Raw genomic sequence first — 17,942 nt, 5'->3', positions numbered from 1 at the left:
CCTTCGTCTTCGTTCCTTCGTTCCTAGTTCCTTAGCTTCTTCGATTCTTCGTATTCCTTAGATTCTTCGTTCCTTTTTTAGTTTCCTTCGTCCTAGTCCTAAGAATCTCCTTCGTTCCTTCGTATCATTCGTTCCTTCGATTCCTATCGTCTACGTTCCTTCGTTCCTTCGTTCTTCGTTCTCAATTCGTTCATGTCGTTCCACTTACGTTCCTTCGTATCCTTCGCTTCCTTCGTATTCCTTCGCCTTCCTTCGTTCCTTTATTAATCTTCTATCTAATTATTCTCCTTCATTTTTATTACTACACTTTCTTCTTCATTTTCATTTACATCTAGTTAGTCCATTACTTCCTTCTGTTTTCTCGTAGATTTCTCGATATATATTCTGTATAATAAAATATCCAGGAGATATTCAGTCGTGCATTATGCTTCGTTTGCACGTTACGTCATCGCGGCCATGTTGGTACCATTTAACAAAAGATTTCTCATTAGCATCAATGGTTAACGGTACCACCAATGGCCACCATGCTTTTGTCTTTTAACTCTCTTGGGAATGCTTGCAACCCATCAATATTGACATATCAGTTTCCTACCTTCTCTCTTAGAAACATCCTCACTCTTGAACATTTTCTCTGAGGTGTTTTCAAATGAATTCCTCTTTCTGCTAGCCATGGAAACAGTGACACAGGCCACGACGACAATGAACATGTAAACTGCCTTCATTTTAAAAAGAGTGTTCTGAACAATACGAAATCTAAAACAGAAACAAAGGATATATACAGTCATGTGCCCATCCATTCTTCGAGTCGGTGTCGTCAAATAAGTGTACTATCATACTGGTTGTGCTACGTTTTCAAATGAACCAAAAGAATGTACGATTTAAGGGATTTCAGAGCAAATGTAACATGCACTCTTTAATAATTAATGTATCGCTTTTATATTTTTTCAATAAACGGTTAAGGTAGTCTGAAGTGTATATTTATCGGCTCTAAACGCAAGAATACGACGCAAATAAATTTAGCCACGTTATGCTATGATTAATATATTGTGCAGAAAACCTGGTAACGCACAGGGAAGAGTGAAATGAGAAATATTATTAAAAACCGAAATTTTGCTCGGAATAGTGTCGTCCTACTAAAATGTGCAAAATAACGACATTTCCTTACCTACCTCTTCGTAAGTACGATATGATGTAGTAAGATAACGTGTGGGTTTGAGATCCAACTTCAAATGACTTAGATTCAAATCAGCACAGACTATATACACGTATCAGTAATATCAATCAAGTTCAATGAAGCATTGATGCATGCGTGTTCGTAGTTTTCGCGGTATAATTTGTCGCGATTTTCTCTGGAGTTAATTTTTAACTGTTAAAATTGTACTTTTGCTAGCGATTTCGAAAACGACGCCCTGAAAGAAAATACTTTGAGAGAGACTCATATTCTATGATATCTGCATGGAGAGTTTTAGACAATCGGATGAATATTGCTATTTTCAACCACGTTGGAGCCATGAAGGCCAAACCAAAGAGATTATTTTGAGCGCCAATTCTACGGTACTCAAATAGCGCTGAAAGTCAGTAAAATTAATGATGGTAATTGAACTGAGTGGAGTACTTGCAATTTGGACCAAAATCATACGAGTGATTACAAAATTGTACGACCGCGTAGCTTACTAATCAGTATAATATAAATTATATATTTGCACAAACTAGCGCCAATAAGACCATTTTAGATTATCATTTACTAGGAAAAACCCGTAATTGATGTTGGGGAAACAAGTGCTATATGTGTCACTCACATATAGCATTAAAAAAAAGCATATAAAGTTCCAGAAAACGTGGTCTTGCAATGAGCCTGAAGCGAGACGACGTTTTACCCCCGTCTCTAGACCATAATCATTTTCATACTGTTTTTGTTCTTTAATTACGACTATTGTTCCTGTATTCTCTAAGGAATCAAAAATTTTAATATGAAAGAATTTTAAAAATTGTTATGGTATAGAGTCGGGGGTAAAACGTCATCTCGCTTCAGGCTTATTAAATCCATTTTCCCGCTCTTTTTGGTTCTTCAGGGAGACGCAAGTACAGTTGCCTAAAGCCAAAGTTTTGCGATCTTCTCTACTTATTAGCTAAGAAAATTTTCAACCGTATGCATTGCTTTATGAGAAGTACCCAAGGAAGAAAGCATTATTGAAAAACCACTTTTTAGCGTAGTTTGAAATTCTAGTACTGATCCACAAATCAAATTGAATAACAAATATATAATATATTCAGATATTTAATATAGATAAAGTGCAACATTCACGTGCTGGACGAAATGTCGATATTCCACAATTAGCTATGTTAGTTGGCTATGCAGTCAAGAAAGACTCATACACGACATCTAGGAACGGACAAGCTAGACGTATATAAATATAGCTTTCTAAAAATGGTTCAAAAACTTCGCCTTGATAGAACAGTGGGCTTAGATAGCTTTTTTCAAAATTGAAACTAGGGGCGCATTAAGTCAATACGAAATATGCTATATAAGAACTTCCTTCTACCACGTTATGAAATAAAGACAAAGCATTGTTATTTTCATTGAAACATTTGTTAACAGTAGGGGTGCATAATCATTTTGTTTTTAATTTTTGGTTGAGAATTAAAAAGATAGGAATACAAATTTGGACGAAGTGATCACTTACATCAGAAACAATATTGCCACTAATCTGAAAGCTGTCTAGATCGTTGGAAAAGATATCATCAATCAATGTTGCTGAGTTACCATATACACGTGTTAGTTTATCAATTGTAGGGAAAAAACATAAACTTTGCGTCAGGTCTAATAACGTTTGACTGTATGAACATGATTCGTAATGCAAAAGATCTATATTAAAGTCATCCATAACAATAATATTTTTATTGTTACGAGATAAATCTTCTAATGTAGTTGATAAGTATTCAAGGCAAACCTCTGCATTGTCACGTTGTCTATATATTTACAAAGAAAGCGACACCTCCAGCAGAAAGAGTTGTCGGCGCGAACTCAAAACAATAGCCAGGTAACGAGGGAATAAAGTCAGCGTTGTCTGAATTGCAAATTAATTATATTTTTTGTGAAACCAATTCAACTAAATTCTATATTTAATTCGCTTAATATTTGGCTCTGAAATTCTTCAAAATTTTTCTTTAGTCTTCTTATGAGTTATACTAAAGCAGTTGGAGGACGAATTCATGCGTTGCATTTTTTCAAACTTTTAGTGGCGAGAAATATTTTGATTTTGGCAGTTTACATAAATAGCTTTCCTCGTGGCATATATTTATATCATTTCTAGGATTTAGATTAAATAAATTAAGGTCATATAAGTTAGATAAATTTTCTAATGATTATCAGTAAAGTATTATTAGATTTTATTTTTTTACCTCTGCATTGTTATGCTGTCTATGATGCCACATATTGTGTTCTCCTTTTTTGTATTGAAAATTTCTATCCAAATAGAGTGATCACACCACACTAAATCCGTGAAACAAATACAAATTTTTAGCACTAAATAGCGATAATTAAACAATAGAAAACAAAGGATTCTGTATGAAATAGTACTAATTAGTACTATTTAATGTTCACAGTTTTAGTGCGTGCACTCTATTCTATACTTAAGTTTAGTATTTATAAAGAAAGCGACACCTCCAGCAGAAAGAGTTGTCGGCTCAAAACAATAGCCAGGTAACGAGGGAATAAAGCCAGCGTTATCTAAATTGCAAATTCTAGTTTCTGTGAAACCAATTAAACTAAATTCTGTATTTAGGCCCCGTCCACACGTACCCGCAAATTTTTGTATCCGCAAATATTTTTTTACGGATACGGGTTGCGTCCACACGTGTCCGCAAATTTTTGTGTCCGTAACCGCAAATTTTACGAAAACGAATACGTGTGGACGGTGAAAACGATTCGAATACGCTGCGTGTGGACGCAAACATTTTCGTATCCGCAAAAAATAATTTGCGGATACAAAAAATTCCGGATACGTGTGGACGGGGCCTTAATTCGCTTAATATTTGATTCTGAAATTATTCAAAAATTTTCTTTAGGCTTCTTATGAGATATACTAAAGCAGTTGGAGGACGAATTCATGCGTTGCATTTTTTTTTAAACTTTTAGTGGCAAGAAAATATTTTGATTTTGGCAGTTTAAATAAATAGCTTTCCTCGTGGCATATATTTATTAGAGTAGGATTTAGAGTAAATAAATTAAGGTCATATAAGTTAGATAAATTTGCTAATAATTATTTAAGTATTATTAAGTTTTATTTTAGTAAGCTTATTTTTTGCTCACCTTAACCAGTTTTCAAGTCTGGGTTTTATATTCTTGTTTTGTCCCAAAAAAATCGGGAATCTCCCGAATTTGGATTTCAATGAGAGACATGCAAGGTAAATTTCACTAAACCTGATATTGTATTGGATTATCTGTAGTTAGCTTTCGTTGGTTTAAGTAAAATTAATCAGGAATTCAAAGCTAAAAATGTCGGCCATGGAAAACTTTGTCGAAGAATCTACCAAGAACAAAACTAGCCCCTGGGGGTGGTGGTGAATTGTGTACAAAATTCCTTAGTGGGAGAGTATACTCGCGCAAAGAAAACAATGTAGTGCATTTAGATTCAATTTCACTGCATGGTTTTTATTATGGGAGAAATTATCTTCATTTCGAATAAAAATAATTGAAGATTTTTTTCACGATCTTATTTTTACCCTTCAGTTTCATTCAAATTGGGCTCTCTATGACTTGCGTCGAGCGGGAGCTCCGCTTTTAGGCAGTGCCTAAATATATGTATGATGGTGTGTAGAAAACCTAGTAACGTACAGGGAAGAGTCGAAATTTGAAAGATATGATACAAAACGAAATTTTTTCTCGGAATAGTGTCATCCTTTAAGATGTGCAAAATAACGACAAAAGTAAATGTAAGCTAAAAAAAGATTAATTATATGATTAATATATAATTATTAATGCCACGGTATTTTATAATTATATAGTATATATACGAAAAAAAGCATTTCCTCGCCTACCTCTTCCTTAGTACGATATGATGACGCGTGGGTTTCAGAGCCGACTTCAAATAAATTGTATTCAAATCAACACAGACTATATACACGTATCAGTAATATCAATCAAGTTCAATGAAGCATTGATACATGCGTGTTCGTAGTTTTCGCGGTAAAGTTTGGCGCGATTTTCTCTGGAGTTAATTTTTAATCGTTAAAAGTGTACTTTTACTAGCGATTACGAAAACGACGTCTTGAAAAGAAAATACTTTGAGAGAGACTCATATTCTATGATATCTGCATGCAGAGTTTTTTAGACAATCAGATGAATATTGCCATTTTCAACCACGTTGGAACCATAAAGGCCACATTAAAGAAATTATTTTGAGCGCCAATTCTACGGTACTCAAATAGCGCCAAAAGTCAGTAAATTGAAATCCGTTACGCCTCACAAGAACACATATAAAATAAGTGGTCATAAATATAACAATGGATATTGGTGTTTTGGCGATCTGCGATCATAATTTAAAATAAATAGTTATAGCGGTGCATATCTAAAACGTTTTTGTGTTACAGCAGTTACAATCCATTTTCCCGCTCTTTTCGGTTCTTCAGGGAGACGCATGTGAAGTTGCCTAAAGTCAAAGTTTCGCGATATTTTCTACATCTTGTTAGCTAAGAAATTTTGTCAACCGTATGCATTGCTTTTTTAAAATGATAAATACCCAAGAAGAAAGCATTACTGAAAAAAACACTTTTTCAACGTAGTTTGAAATTCTAGTACTGATCCACAAATTGAATAACAAAGACATGATATTTTCAGAGATTTAATATAAATAATTTGCAACATTCACGTGCTGGAAGAAATGTCGAGATTCCACAATTAGCTATGTTAGTTGGCTATGCAGTCAAGAACTAAGACTCACACACGACATCTAGGAACGGACGAGCTAGATGTACATAAATACGGCTTTCTAAAAATGGTTCAAAAACTTCGCCTTGATAGAACAGTGGGCTTAAGATTCCAGCTTTTTTTCAAATTTGAAACCAGTGGCGCATTAAGATAATTCAAAATGCACTATATAAGAACTCCCCCCTACCACGTTAAGAAATTTAGACAAAGCATTGTTATTTTTATTGAAAAATTTGTTGACAGCAAGGGTGCTTAATCATCTTGTTTTTTTTTTAATGTTTTGTGTTTATATATATTTTTCTTTAACTTAGTTGATAGTTACATATAACAATGAATGTTTTATTGATAACCCTATATAAATGCAACTCGGTTCCCTTCTTCCTCTCTTTAGAAATATCTTGCCAAGCCGTGTTTATTTTTCTAACGATATTTCTTCTTTAAATTTGCATGTCTTTACGGCTGCTACAATTTTATCATAGTGGATATATGGGCAATATAGCTTGAACTCAAGTAATTGTTACACCAACTTAAATTTAACCGTCATTTTCTTTCCAGATAAGAAACGATTTGAGTCACTATTTTCATTTGATTGCAAACTATTCCCAATCTTCTTATCTATACTTATTTACTGGTTATGCTGCCAAGTCTTCTTGAGTGTTATATACATTGCAGTACGCCACCTTATTTAGTTGGCCATAGATAGCTGGCGGCATTGCACCTTGTAGTGTTTGGTAATTATCTGAAACTGAGGTCTCCACGGGAGAGTTAACATTTTATCCAGCGGCATCCAAGATTTGATATGTCTGGTATGGTTGTTGGTAATTGAAGTCCAATGTTTGATACAGTTGATCGGGGGGTTCTGAAGCAAAGCTGCCGCCAACATTTAAAACGTCGTCGTAAAGGGGCGCCAAGGGTACTTCTGGTTGTCTTGTTACCATTAAAATTAGGATTTTGTCATTGACTGTACTGGTATGGGGTCGGTGCTAACCGACTACTGTTCTTAGTAACCTCTTTAAAAAAATTAAATTAGAAAACAAAATTAGAAAGCTTTCCTAGGATCAATTGCCAAGACTTGTGTAGAGATAAGAAAAAAATGTTTTAGTTAGCTAATTAAAATAGTACAAAACGCATGATATTTTCAATCTATTTTTTAACGTTCTCTTGACTTTAATATGCATATAATATAAATTTACCTTTTAGAATCGAACTCTACTTCTACAATAGGAAACCCAATACAGCACTGGACAAGTCAAGTAATACAATGATAGTCACACAAGAAGATACGGCTATTGAACCTGTGCAAACAATAAATAAAACATGAAAAGCTGGAAGATGGAAAAGTGGAACCATGATAAACGACAACCTCACTACCACTACCACTACCACTACCACTACCACTACCACTACCACTACCACTACCACTACCACTACCACTACCACTACCACTACCACTACCACTACCACTACCAATACCACTACCACTACCACTACCACTACCACTACCACTACCACTACCACTATGATGAAAAGTTGAAAAGTTTGGAAAAAAAAAACAAAAAAACTCACAAGTTGCAGTGCTTTCTGGAGAGACTGAAACGAAAAGTTCACATTTATTACTACGGGACATTCAAAATTCAATGTGCTATTTTTCTTAAAGCATTTAAGCAGATAAACTTATTTCTTACCTTTTGGAGGACTAGGTGTTGGTGAGTGTGTTGCCGCTTGTGACGGAGGGTGTGCTGAGCGGTGTGTTGCAGGTTGTGACGGAGGGTGTGCTGAGCGGTGTGTTGCAGGTTGTGACGGAGGGTGTGCTGAGCGGTGTGTTGCAGGTTGTGACGGAGGGTGTGCTGAGGAGTGTGTTGGAGGGAGGGTTGTAATCGATGTTGGACTGACAAATGATGTTTTCACTCTGTATTCTGCAAAATTTCCATCACTTATTGCTTGCAGAAGAGGTTGCTTGCGATCAAAGGTATTTGTGGGCCATCCTAACTCTACCACAGCTACAACACTCCCTCTTCTATGAAGAAGAGAACAGTATTTTTTTAACGAATAAAACGTTTTTTCTCACACTTCTTGGGTGTTTACGGCGCTTCGTAATTGCCTCAGCACTGTGCTTTGTTCACTAATAAACCTCAGTTTTCGACCAATCAGCACGCACACGTACTATTCTAACTATATAATAAATAGCAAATAAAATATTTAATCACAGCCTTAAAAGTAACAGTATTATTATAATAAGAACTAGATTTTGTTGCCTACCTCAAGCATTATTGAGGTATACTGGCTTACCTGTATCTTGTTACTTCACACTTGTGAATGGTTTTGCCTTTCGAGGCATATGCAGTAAGGCACTATTACATGTATACTGGCTTACCTGTATCTTATTACTTCACACTTGTGAATGGTTTTGCCTTTCAAGGCATATGCAGTAAGGCACTATTACATGTATACTGGCTTACCTGTATCTTATTACTTCACACTTGTGAATGGTTTTTCTTTTCAAGGCATATGCAATAAGGCACTAAAATGTAAACATTTAATTTTTTTAAGCATTTTATTCTTTAATGTTAAGCTTTAACACACCTCCAAGAAAGCAAATGAAAATTGTTGAGTTGTTTGAAAAGTATTTTTTTTATACCTTTTTATTACCAATTTATATAGTTATGCAACACAACTCCAGTCGTCTGAGATTTTAGCTTCCATCAATTAAAAAATTACAAACTTAGACCACTGTAAATTAGTTGACGTAAGACAAGAAAAAAATACAGTTCGATTAGTGAATATATAGAATCTATGAATTAGTCATGTACAACGTGGTTACCTCAGTTTCAATCTTGTTTTTTAACTCCTTGTGATTGTTATAGCTGGGGTTTTCATATTCATAATTGTATGTCAAGTTAGTGAACTCGATCGCCAGCTCCTCTTTATCACATCCAGATCCACCTAATATAGTAGAAAACATTTAAGGACTAGGCCTTAATGCAAAGCTTATGAAATAATAATAAAAAAAAGAAAAAATAAAAATAAAAGATGCTTTACTTTTAAAATTGCAATGATCATATATCATTTATTATTATTGCTGGTATTGTTGAAATACTGTTATTGTAAATAAACAGCTATCTTTCCTCGCCCTATAGTTTTTCATTCTATTTAAAAACCACCCACGCCCTATTTCTATTGTTAGATGTAGTGTTTGAATTTCAATGGAAAACCTAAATTTAACCTTGATTTAAAGTTGAGGGCGAGATTGATATTAACAGGGGAGAGCGGGGCTGAATTCAAAACCCGCCAGACAGGTTTTCCATCGAAATTCAAACCCTACATCAAACAATAGAAATAGGGCGTGGTTGGTTTTTAAACCAGTTAAAACTTACTTAGTCGGGTTTCCATTGAAATTCAAGACCTTGGGCCTGCCTGATATTAAATACAACTGCTAATAGAATTACCTACTTACATGTTGAAAACTGTACAAATGCAGTTGCACTAGCATTCTCAGCTATTCCAGTACTTTTGGCTGTGCATCTGTAGACCCCGACTTTGGAGTCGTCAAAATTTGTTATTGTTAGCGGGCTCCCTTGAGAGAAAGATTGGGAGCTTCCAATCTTTTCCCATGTTATTGTTGGTCTTGGTTTACCATCAGCAGCACATTCAAATGTGACAGTTCCTCCTGATACTGTTTGGTTCCTGGGGTATGTTGTAGTGACTGGGGTCTCTGTAATTTAGATAGTAAAGAAATGAGAAACATTAACAAAGCAAAGCAAAGCAAAGCAAAGCAAAGCAAAGCAAAGCAAAGCAAAGCAAAGCAAAGCAAAGCAAAGCAAAGCAAAGCAAAGCAAAGCAAAGCAAAGCAAAGCAAAGCAAAGCAAAGCACAACTTAATAGTACAGAAGAAAACAAAGAAGAAAAGAAGAAGTTAGAAAAGTAAAAGCAACATGAAAAGATTTATAGTTTATCAACAATGAAAAAAAACTTTTTACAGTAACATAGAAACAGATCAAACAAATCTAAACAAAAATAGCAATGCAAATAAAGTATTTTGGTCTTTTAATTTATTTACTTTTTCGTTTAGTCACTGTCAGCATTTATGTATATAAGAGGGTATGGATCATATCTCGCGAAAAAAATAGAAATTACTAAGTTTCTTTAATGAGAAACAGTAGAATCGAGCATGAAGAAAATATTTATTCTATTTTTAAAAAATGCATTAATAATGAATGAAGGAAACAATAGAAGTCATGACCATGAAGGAGGTTTTACATCTGATATAGGATTCGTCTTCTTTTGCATAAACTTTAACTTGGATTTTCTCTATCAAACTTGCTTCATTTCATAAAGAATTCTGTACAATATGAGAACATACATAATGAGTTTTTTAAGCCGTTTAATAAACTCGCAGATCTTGTTTTATCGGGTCTAAAACCCGATAAAACACTCCTGCTCGTTTATTAAACAGTACATAAAAGATGTAAGAGTTAATTACCGAGAACGGAGGCAATAAGCCATATACATCCCGAGGGCCGCAGGCCCGAGGGATGTATAGGCTTATTGCCGACGTTCGAGGTAATTAAGTATTTTATTTATCAATTGAGAAGGTTTTCTATCAAATGTTGCTCATTATAAATGCGAACAGTCTATATATAGTTATTAACCGGGTTAATAACTATATATTGACCTCGCATTTATGATGAGGGTTATAACAAAAATAAAGCCTTGTGAATAACAAAGAAAACCATGTCAATTGAGAAATAAACCATTATAAAAACCTAATTGGTGTTTGAAAAGGCTTCCTTCATTATAAAAGTTACCTACAAGTAGATGGTGTTTAATACTTACTGAACACGTTTAGCTCGACTTCGTCTGAATACTCTCTGAATCGTGTTTGTTCATCCACCAAGATCTTATAAACATAGACTTCATTCTCGTTCATAACATCTACGGTAGAACCGTCTCTATTTAGGCCTTGATTCGTAATGTCCTTGATAACAAAACTTGCATATCCATTCATCGAGTTTACAACGGCTAAGTTGTATTTGCCCTGATCTACATTCCTATTCGCATCAGAATAGTACTTAGCAATTAGCACTTCTGTATTCGCATTGTTGCCCTTGCGATATCTCCTGATTTTTATAGGAGCTATTACTTCTCCTGATGCCAGTTTCCACTCCCATCTTAGTTCAACATTCGTCCTGTTTCTATAATACACAACCAGTGGTTTATCGGGCTTTTTAGTGAATTGAAAAGAAGCTGAGATAGAACAACAAACATACATCGATTAACAAAATTTAGTATCAGTATATTTAAACCTAAATTACCATATTTCAGATAAAGCACTATTATTCACCCAAAGCATATTTTTTGCACATAAACCAATAAATCGCCTAAAGTCGCCTTTAGATGCCTTAAGTTTGATCTTTTCAGACTTATTTTTTGCATTTTTGTTTTCATTACTTCTATCATTCATGCATTCATGCATTATTTGACCACCATTACCAGAATGCTTTGCAAATTCCCTCGTGAGAAAAATAAGAAAATTGATAAAATGAACAAAACAAAGGAATTCTGGTAGCAGAGGTTCATGACACCACAATGCAAATGTCCTAGCTATTATAGCTCATAGTCATATGAATAATAAAAAACTGGCATAAACTCGACATAATATTATGTAATATCATGTGTAAATTTATAAAATTCGCTCTAACTCAAAAGGATTAATATATTTTATCAAATTAAAGATATAAATAGTTTCTACATTTATTCAGCTTTCAGAAAATGTATACTTTATTTGTGTTTTGATGAAAAGTTTTCGCGCTATAAAGAGTTGAATACACACCAGTCGCCTGGGGTACCCTGATAGCTTAAGACATGTCACTTAGAGTACAAACACTATAAGTGTGTAACATAAATACCACTAAATACTAAATTATGCTAATCCTATTGTTTTCTATTGTTTAATTAGCACTATTTACTACTGAGTAGCTATTACCAATACCTGTTTCAATATTATATTGTAAATAACTTTGAAAAATTATGGTAATAAAGCTAAATCATCATCATCATAATCATCATCAAGTGTTGCACACTTTTAGTGTTTGTACTCTATTTAAGCAATATGTACTAAATAAAGCTGTCCTGACGGAGGACGTGTGTTGTAGCTCCTTGAAATACTTGTATTCTTTGTCGGTCGGTGCACTTAAATCATGAGAAAGCACGTCGCTAAACAACCGAAGCTGTCCTGACGGAGGACGCGTGTTGTAGCTCCTGAGGGAATTCTCTTTGCGGTGACCAACGAGAGATTGTCATGATATTACGATCAGAAAGACCTGCATGAGACCATAGGGTTATGCCTGTGGCCCTGACACAAGTCAAAATTTGGAACTTCGTCTTCAAAATGCATTTTTGAGGGCGTTTTTTTCCTCGAAAGAAACTGTAAATTTTAAATTTTTGAACTTGTACCGGGAAAACACGAAAGTTGTGACGTCACAACTGTGTTTACATATCCTCATGCAAACATGGCTATCAACCAATCACAGCGTGCGTACTATTTAATTTATTTTATAATTAAGCAATAGAAAACTTTTTCCGTGTTTACATAGCCTGATAGCAACACGAGGGGAGGTTGGGAGAATTCGAGACGGTTATACAAACCCGAGGGTTTGCATAACTGTCGAGAATTCTCCCAACCCCCCGAGTGTTGCTATCAGGCTATGTAAACACAGAGAAAAAAGTTTTCTATTGCTTTTATAAAATAAATACTAACGGAAAACATTACCACTTGCAAGAAAATAAATCTTTATTTGAATTTGATTCTCATATCAAAATACAAATTCTCCATACATCACGAACTTCGATCGTTAGCCAATCAAATTTTGTGTAATAAACGACGAGGAGGCAAATGTGAAGCGAGAAAGAATCGCTAGCTATTTTAAACATTTATCATTCTAAAACTTTAAAACAAATACAAAGAAATGTCCAAAGATTGAATAGAAATCTTAATAAAATATTTCAGAATTGATTATCTTTACGAAAGTGATCAAAAGTGGATAACAAGTGTCACTGTGAATGGAATTCTCGGTTGAAAGAAACGTGGTTTTGCTCAATTTGACAGCCAGAAAACATGGCAGCGAAGTTGATTGTTTCGTCTTGCCTCGAGAAGATATTTTGTGGAGCTGAAGAGCTATCGCTGGAAAACGTTTGAAGCTGCTGACTGTTTCCTTGAAATACTTGTATTCTTTATCGGGTGGTGCATTTAAATCATGAGAAAGCACGTCGCTGAACAACCGAAGCTGTCCTGACGAAGGACGTGTGGTGCCGTGTTGTAGCTTCTGAGGGAATTCTCTTTGCGGTGACCAACGAGAGATTGTCATGATATTACGATCAGAAAGACCTGCATGAGACCATAGGGTTATGCCTGTGGCCCTGACACAAGTCAAAATTTGGAACTTAGTCTTCAAAATACATTTTTGGGGGCGTTTTTTCCCTCGAAAGAAACTGTAAATTTTTAATTTTTGAACTTGTACCGCGAAGACACAAAAGTTGTGACGTCACAACTGTGTTTACATATCCTCATGCAAACATGGCTATCAACCAATCACAGCGTGCGTACTATTTAATTTATTTTATAAAATCATATATATAATAACAAACTGATATATACTCATAATATGAAAATAAACAGATATAATATGTAAATAATATTAAGACATGCTATATATGAGCAGCCAGAATACCTCACTGATATAAGCTGCCATACTAAGTTTTATTTATCTCTGTTGGGTCATTTGATGTTAGATAATTTTAAAATGGATAATGTTTTAAAATTCTGTAAGTCTTAATGTATCTTGAAGTCAATCTTGCTAAAATATGTGGTTTTTGGTAAATAAGAATATTTGATTTTCCAACCAATACTTTTTTGACTGAGATTACTGAGGTTCTTAGAAAGTTTTTATCGCAGACCACGTCATCACTACTACAAAATTATACAAACTATATAAAGCACTGATTCCTCTTTACGTGCATTTGATTTAAGCTTATATTTTTTGCAACTCATCTTTAAATTTGACTCAGAAAATTTAGCTAAGTAAGCATATGTATATGAATAATGCTGGAACTTTAAGGCCTAGAAATACACATACACTTGTATACCTAGCCACATTTGACTTTATTAATGAAAGCTTTTACTATGTATGATAAATAAGACGTACTTTACAGGCAGATCGAGAACATTCTAGAACATTATCTACTCACTTGCGAGCTAACGCCAATGCAGCCATAGGAATTAAAGTCTCTTCATTCCGATCACTTTCACATTCGCATGCAGCTCACCCTAGTTTATAGCTAGTCATCTCCTCCATTTTAGTGGTGTTATTACACTGACTATGGTAATGCGCTGTGAAATTCAAAGAAAACAAACCATCCGAAAAGTCATTCACAAAACAGTATAACATTCGCAATTTGGAAATATTTTGGCACGCAAGGAACTGTGGTTGTAATTACAACTTCTCGCCCCAGATTCTCTCTGTTGTAGGTCTTCCAAATATTGGCAGAGAGGGAGGGGTGGGTTTGGATAATATAAAAGATAGGATGTTCTTCGTCGGTAAGGACAATAAGTTACAACGAGAAAAATTTCTCAAGTTTGGAGGACTAGTCGCAGCCGACAAATGGGGTGACGTGACCTTTAAAAAGTTTGGTAACAAACAGTTTTTTTTTTTAATCAAACGTGGGACGTTTGTCATGATGTACTTTGTCAGTGTGAGTGAATAGAATCGGCGAACATGCCTCAAATTAAAACTTCAAGAAAGAAGCGAGCAAGACTTTTGAGTTTAGATAAAGAACCATACTTCGGTAGTAAATCGGAAAGCAGCCAAGCGAGATGAGACCGTGCATGGTGCGAAAGAATTTGATGTTATGATCATTAGCAAACAATAGAATTCCCAGAGCATCAAATCGTTGGGAAACGATCAATGTTTTCTGTATTTCTCGTTCGCTTTAGATCGCTTTAAATGAGTTCAATAGTCTTGCAATTTTGTGTAATATCAGTTTAAGTTCAAATTTGTATCCTGACGTAATTTTGAGAGAAATGATCAGCGAATTTTAGAATAATGGAAGATCTAGTAAGATTGACTAGAAAACTGCGATGAAAAGTGCGCATCAAATGTTTACCCCGTCTTCTGCACTATACGTTTTCACAAAATCGCATAAGTCGATTACCTTCAAAATGTTCCTTTAAACTAGATACAGAGTAAAACTAAATGAGCAATGACTTTTGTGAATATATAGCTCTGAAATATTAATTTCGGCCGTATAAAATCCATTGTTTAGTTTTGAAGTAGATTATGCACTATATTTAAAAAATCTCAAATATCTCATTATTAGCTAGATAGATTTTTTCAAAAATCCCCACAAATGGAGGCATCTAGTATATAATTATGTGGTACGAAGCATTTTAGTGTTGAACGCTCTGCAATTAGGCTAAAATTATTTTCTAAACGAAAACAAATATTTCATCATAATCACGTGTTATGACGTCCGATCTCATAAAAAACTGCATCAAACATTAATTCAATCTTTATGTGACTTATGTGCAAAAAAGATTTGCAATCGGATAAAAGACGTTTATGCACTAGCGTTCCAAAAGTGGAAGGTAGCGGTCAAGCGTGAGGGGGTCGAGGCACCTTAAGTCGCTTTAAGTCGCCTTAAAAAATTACCCAAAATTCCATCATATTTTCTTCAATCGGCTTAAGTCGCCTTAAGTTGCCTTAAATTACGGCGACTTAAGGACCCGGGGTAGGCCTGATATGTAATAAAAGCGAAAAATGCTTACTTTTCTAATTCTGTATTTAATTGCAATCATGCCAACTGATTGATCTCGATTTCTCATCATCACTGGTTACTACATTGATAAAAGAAAATATCGTAGAAATAGTTTGTCAGAGACCGAAATTGATGAATTTTGTGGATGTCACGGGACTCCGTTGATATTTCATAGATATGTTACGATCCAAAAATATTAAAACTCGAATAATTTTAAAACTGAACAATGAAAATCTCTGAAACTTTCTGACCTTGAAGACTGCCATAGTATGTTTCAGATAGTGAACTCCGTTTCTCCGGGTCTGGTCAGATTACGCCAAGAAATAGATTTAAAAAATAATCACATAACGTCACTGTGCCTTTAGGGCGTGTCCGATGGTCACGAAATACACGCGATCTAAAACTTCCATCTATCCCTACACTTAGTATAAGCTCATATTTGGCCAAGGTATATCTGGTGCCGCGCAGTTTGCAATACAAGTAGAGGAGTCGTGCTTCAAAATTATTGTATCGAGCCACCTTAATTTGACCTTACAGAATATTTTTCACTGCGAAACGATCTGTAAACAACATATAAATGAACCTCCATCGATGCATCTTTGGATATTCGTGTACAAATGGACCGACATTTTCGACTTGATATGAGTTCTTCAATAATGGAAATTCGGCGTTGAAAGAAAAGCACTAGTTAACACTGTAATATTAAGTAGTTCGAAGTTCCCAGTGATTTCATCAAACAATTATGTATCAGGAGGTATGACGTCGCTCGTTGTTGAATTTTTAATTGTGAATTTCGTAGACTGCATATGACCTAATCACAGCAACTACTCCCATCGATATCTGGCGAATTATTTGAACCGGCTATGGATTTTACATAGTTTACCTGCTGGTGTAACAAAGCACAGAAGAATATAAAAGCTTCCAAACTTCATTGCTGTTTTAGAGTGAAGACTCGAATGTTATGAATGTTTATGAGTTCACAGTCTGTCGGGTGCTTTGTTTGCAGAACCACAGGCTCAGTACAGGCGCGCTAGGGCACAGGTACCCCAATCTCCTGTTCTGTCAACGGTAATATTTCGTAGCATGTAAAATTAGTGCTTTTAAGGATAAAAATGACTTTCTTTGATATCGTGTGGTATCTTTTGATGTTTTGCTGATTTTGAAGCCAGTTTGGTGCGTTTTTACTGCTTTTTTGTACTCCTACTAAAGAAAATGGGAAGGCTGCACGCTCACGGCAACACCAACCTCTAATCGAACCTCAATAAATTCAAGAAAAATAAAGCTACGGTCATAATTTTGCCGCAGAATCAAAGAACTCATGCCAATGCTGCTCTCCAGTACGCTCAATTGATTATTCTTGATAAAACTCGAGTGCTACGAGACGATTTCTTCCATCATAAATCAACTTTTGACTCTTTAAAATAACGCCGTGTGATCACCACCATAAACACCTCCACGTTCGAATTGTACGAAGGTTAGCTTTTTAAGACTCTAGTAGGGTACAGAGCGTCTATTTTTTGGCAAACAAACTCAAAGTTACCGGGGTCCCTAGTATCCGTTTGGCTAACGGCTCTTTGTTTTCTTTCGTTATGAAGGATCATGATAACAGTTTACTTTCCGGACTTTGCTGATGTAACTCTTTTAAGGTGACTGCCTACTTTTGGGAAAAAGTAGCTACAAGTGAATTGTAATGCTGATTCCAAATATGAAAAGAAAAATGGGGTGTCCCGAGCTTGTTTTCGAGATAATAGACATTTAGACATGGCGTTTTTTATGGGACGTTTTGAAAGCCAGTGTCATTACAAGTTGTTCGTTGAACAATTGCAAAAAAAAAAAAAACAAAAAAAAAAAAACCAGAAGATGAACCATTCAATCAACACAATAATTGTAAGTAATTAATGCCATTTTAATTGAGCTTGCATAGTAAAAAAGACAGTGAAAAAGTAAATCCTCATTTTGTCAAGATAACATTGCATTATTTTTTATTTGTCTTCGTATAATGCATACTTTCTTAAGAGTATTTCCTTGGAGAGAGAGGGGGTACTCTGGGGTAAAAGTATCGGGTACGCTCGTCGTATCCATTATTGGTAAAGAATCAGCGATTTGGTAACTTTTAAGTTGTAAAAATGGATTGATTTTCTTCGTCGAGGAATGGGAATATTTATTAAAAGGTATCTAAGTAAAATGCGTAGCTTCCACTTATA

The 17,942-nt window shown here is 35.0% G+C and overlaps 1 protein-coding gene and 1 long non-coding RNA gene across 2 annotated transcripts; both read right to left on the bottom strand.

Annotated features, from left to right (window-relative positions):
- Nucleotides 1-7: 7 nt before the first annotated feature.
- LOC148905545 (uncharacterized) lies at nucleotides 8-1,520 on the bottom strand. The gene is made up of 3 exons (XR_016121775.1): nucleotides 1,170-1,520; nucleotides 593-753; nucleotides 8-23 (listed from the first exon to the last, which is right to left on the bottom strand). It is a non-coding gene; the product is annotated as an uncharacterized LOC148905545 (long non-coding RNA).
- Nucleotides 1,521-5,827: 4,307 nt separating this feature from the next.
- LOC116300123 (uncharacterized) lies at nucleotides 5,828-16,711 on the bottom strand. The gene is made up of 9 exons (XM_089040645.1): nucleotides 16,622-16,711; nucleotides 10,762-11,172; nucleotides 9,384-9,641; nucleotides 8,751-8,872; nucleotides 8,389-8,450; nucleotides 7,615-7,946; nucleotides 7,496-7,519; nucleotides 7,123-7,224; nucleotides 5,828-6,939 (listed from the first exon to the last, which is right to left on the bottom strand). The coding sequence occupies exons 1-8, from the start codon at nucleotides 16,668-16,670 to the stop codon at nucleotides 7,145-7,147; spliced, it is 1,338 nt and encodes a 445-aa protein (XP_088896771.1). The 5' UTR covers nucleotides 16,671-16,711; the 3' UTR covers nucleotides 5,828-6,939; nucleotides 7,123-7,144.
- Nucleotides 16,712-17,942: the final 1,231 nt, after the last annotated feature.

The sequence above is a fragment of the Actinia tenebrosa genome, unplaced genomic scaffold (assembly GCF_029948245.1).
Source record: "Actinia tenebrosa isolate PJP-AT-01 unplaced genomic scaffold, QUT_ActTen_1.0 PGA_scaffold7__59_contigs__length_16204524, whole genome shotgun sequence".
Taxonomy (NCBI): Eukaryota; Metazoa; Cnidaria; class Anthozoa; order Actiniaria; family Actiniidae; genus Actinia; species Actinia tenebrosa.
This window is presented reverse-complemented; position numbering and strand designations above follow the sequence as displayed.

Bases quoted from the DNA above. Each gene is read 5' to 3' on its own strand.
- LOC116300123 (XM_089040645.1), bottom strand. From the start codon at position 16,670: ATGAAGTTTGGAAGCTTTTATATTCTTCTGTGCTTTGTTACACCAGCA. The intron at 8,873-9,383 runs GTAAGTAGGTAA...CTACTATATTAG, and splicing joins ATTTGTACAGTTTTCAACAT to GTGGATCTGGATGTGATAAA. The intron at 8,451-8,750 runs GTAACCACGTTG...TTTACATTTTAG, and splicing joins AAAACAAGATTGAAACTGAG to TGCCTTATTGCATATGCCTT.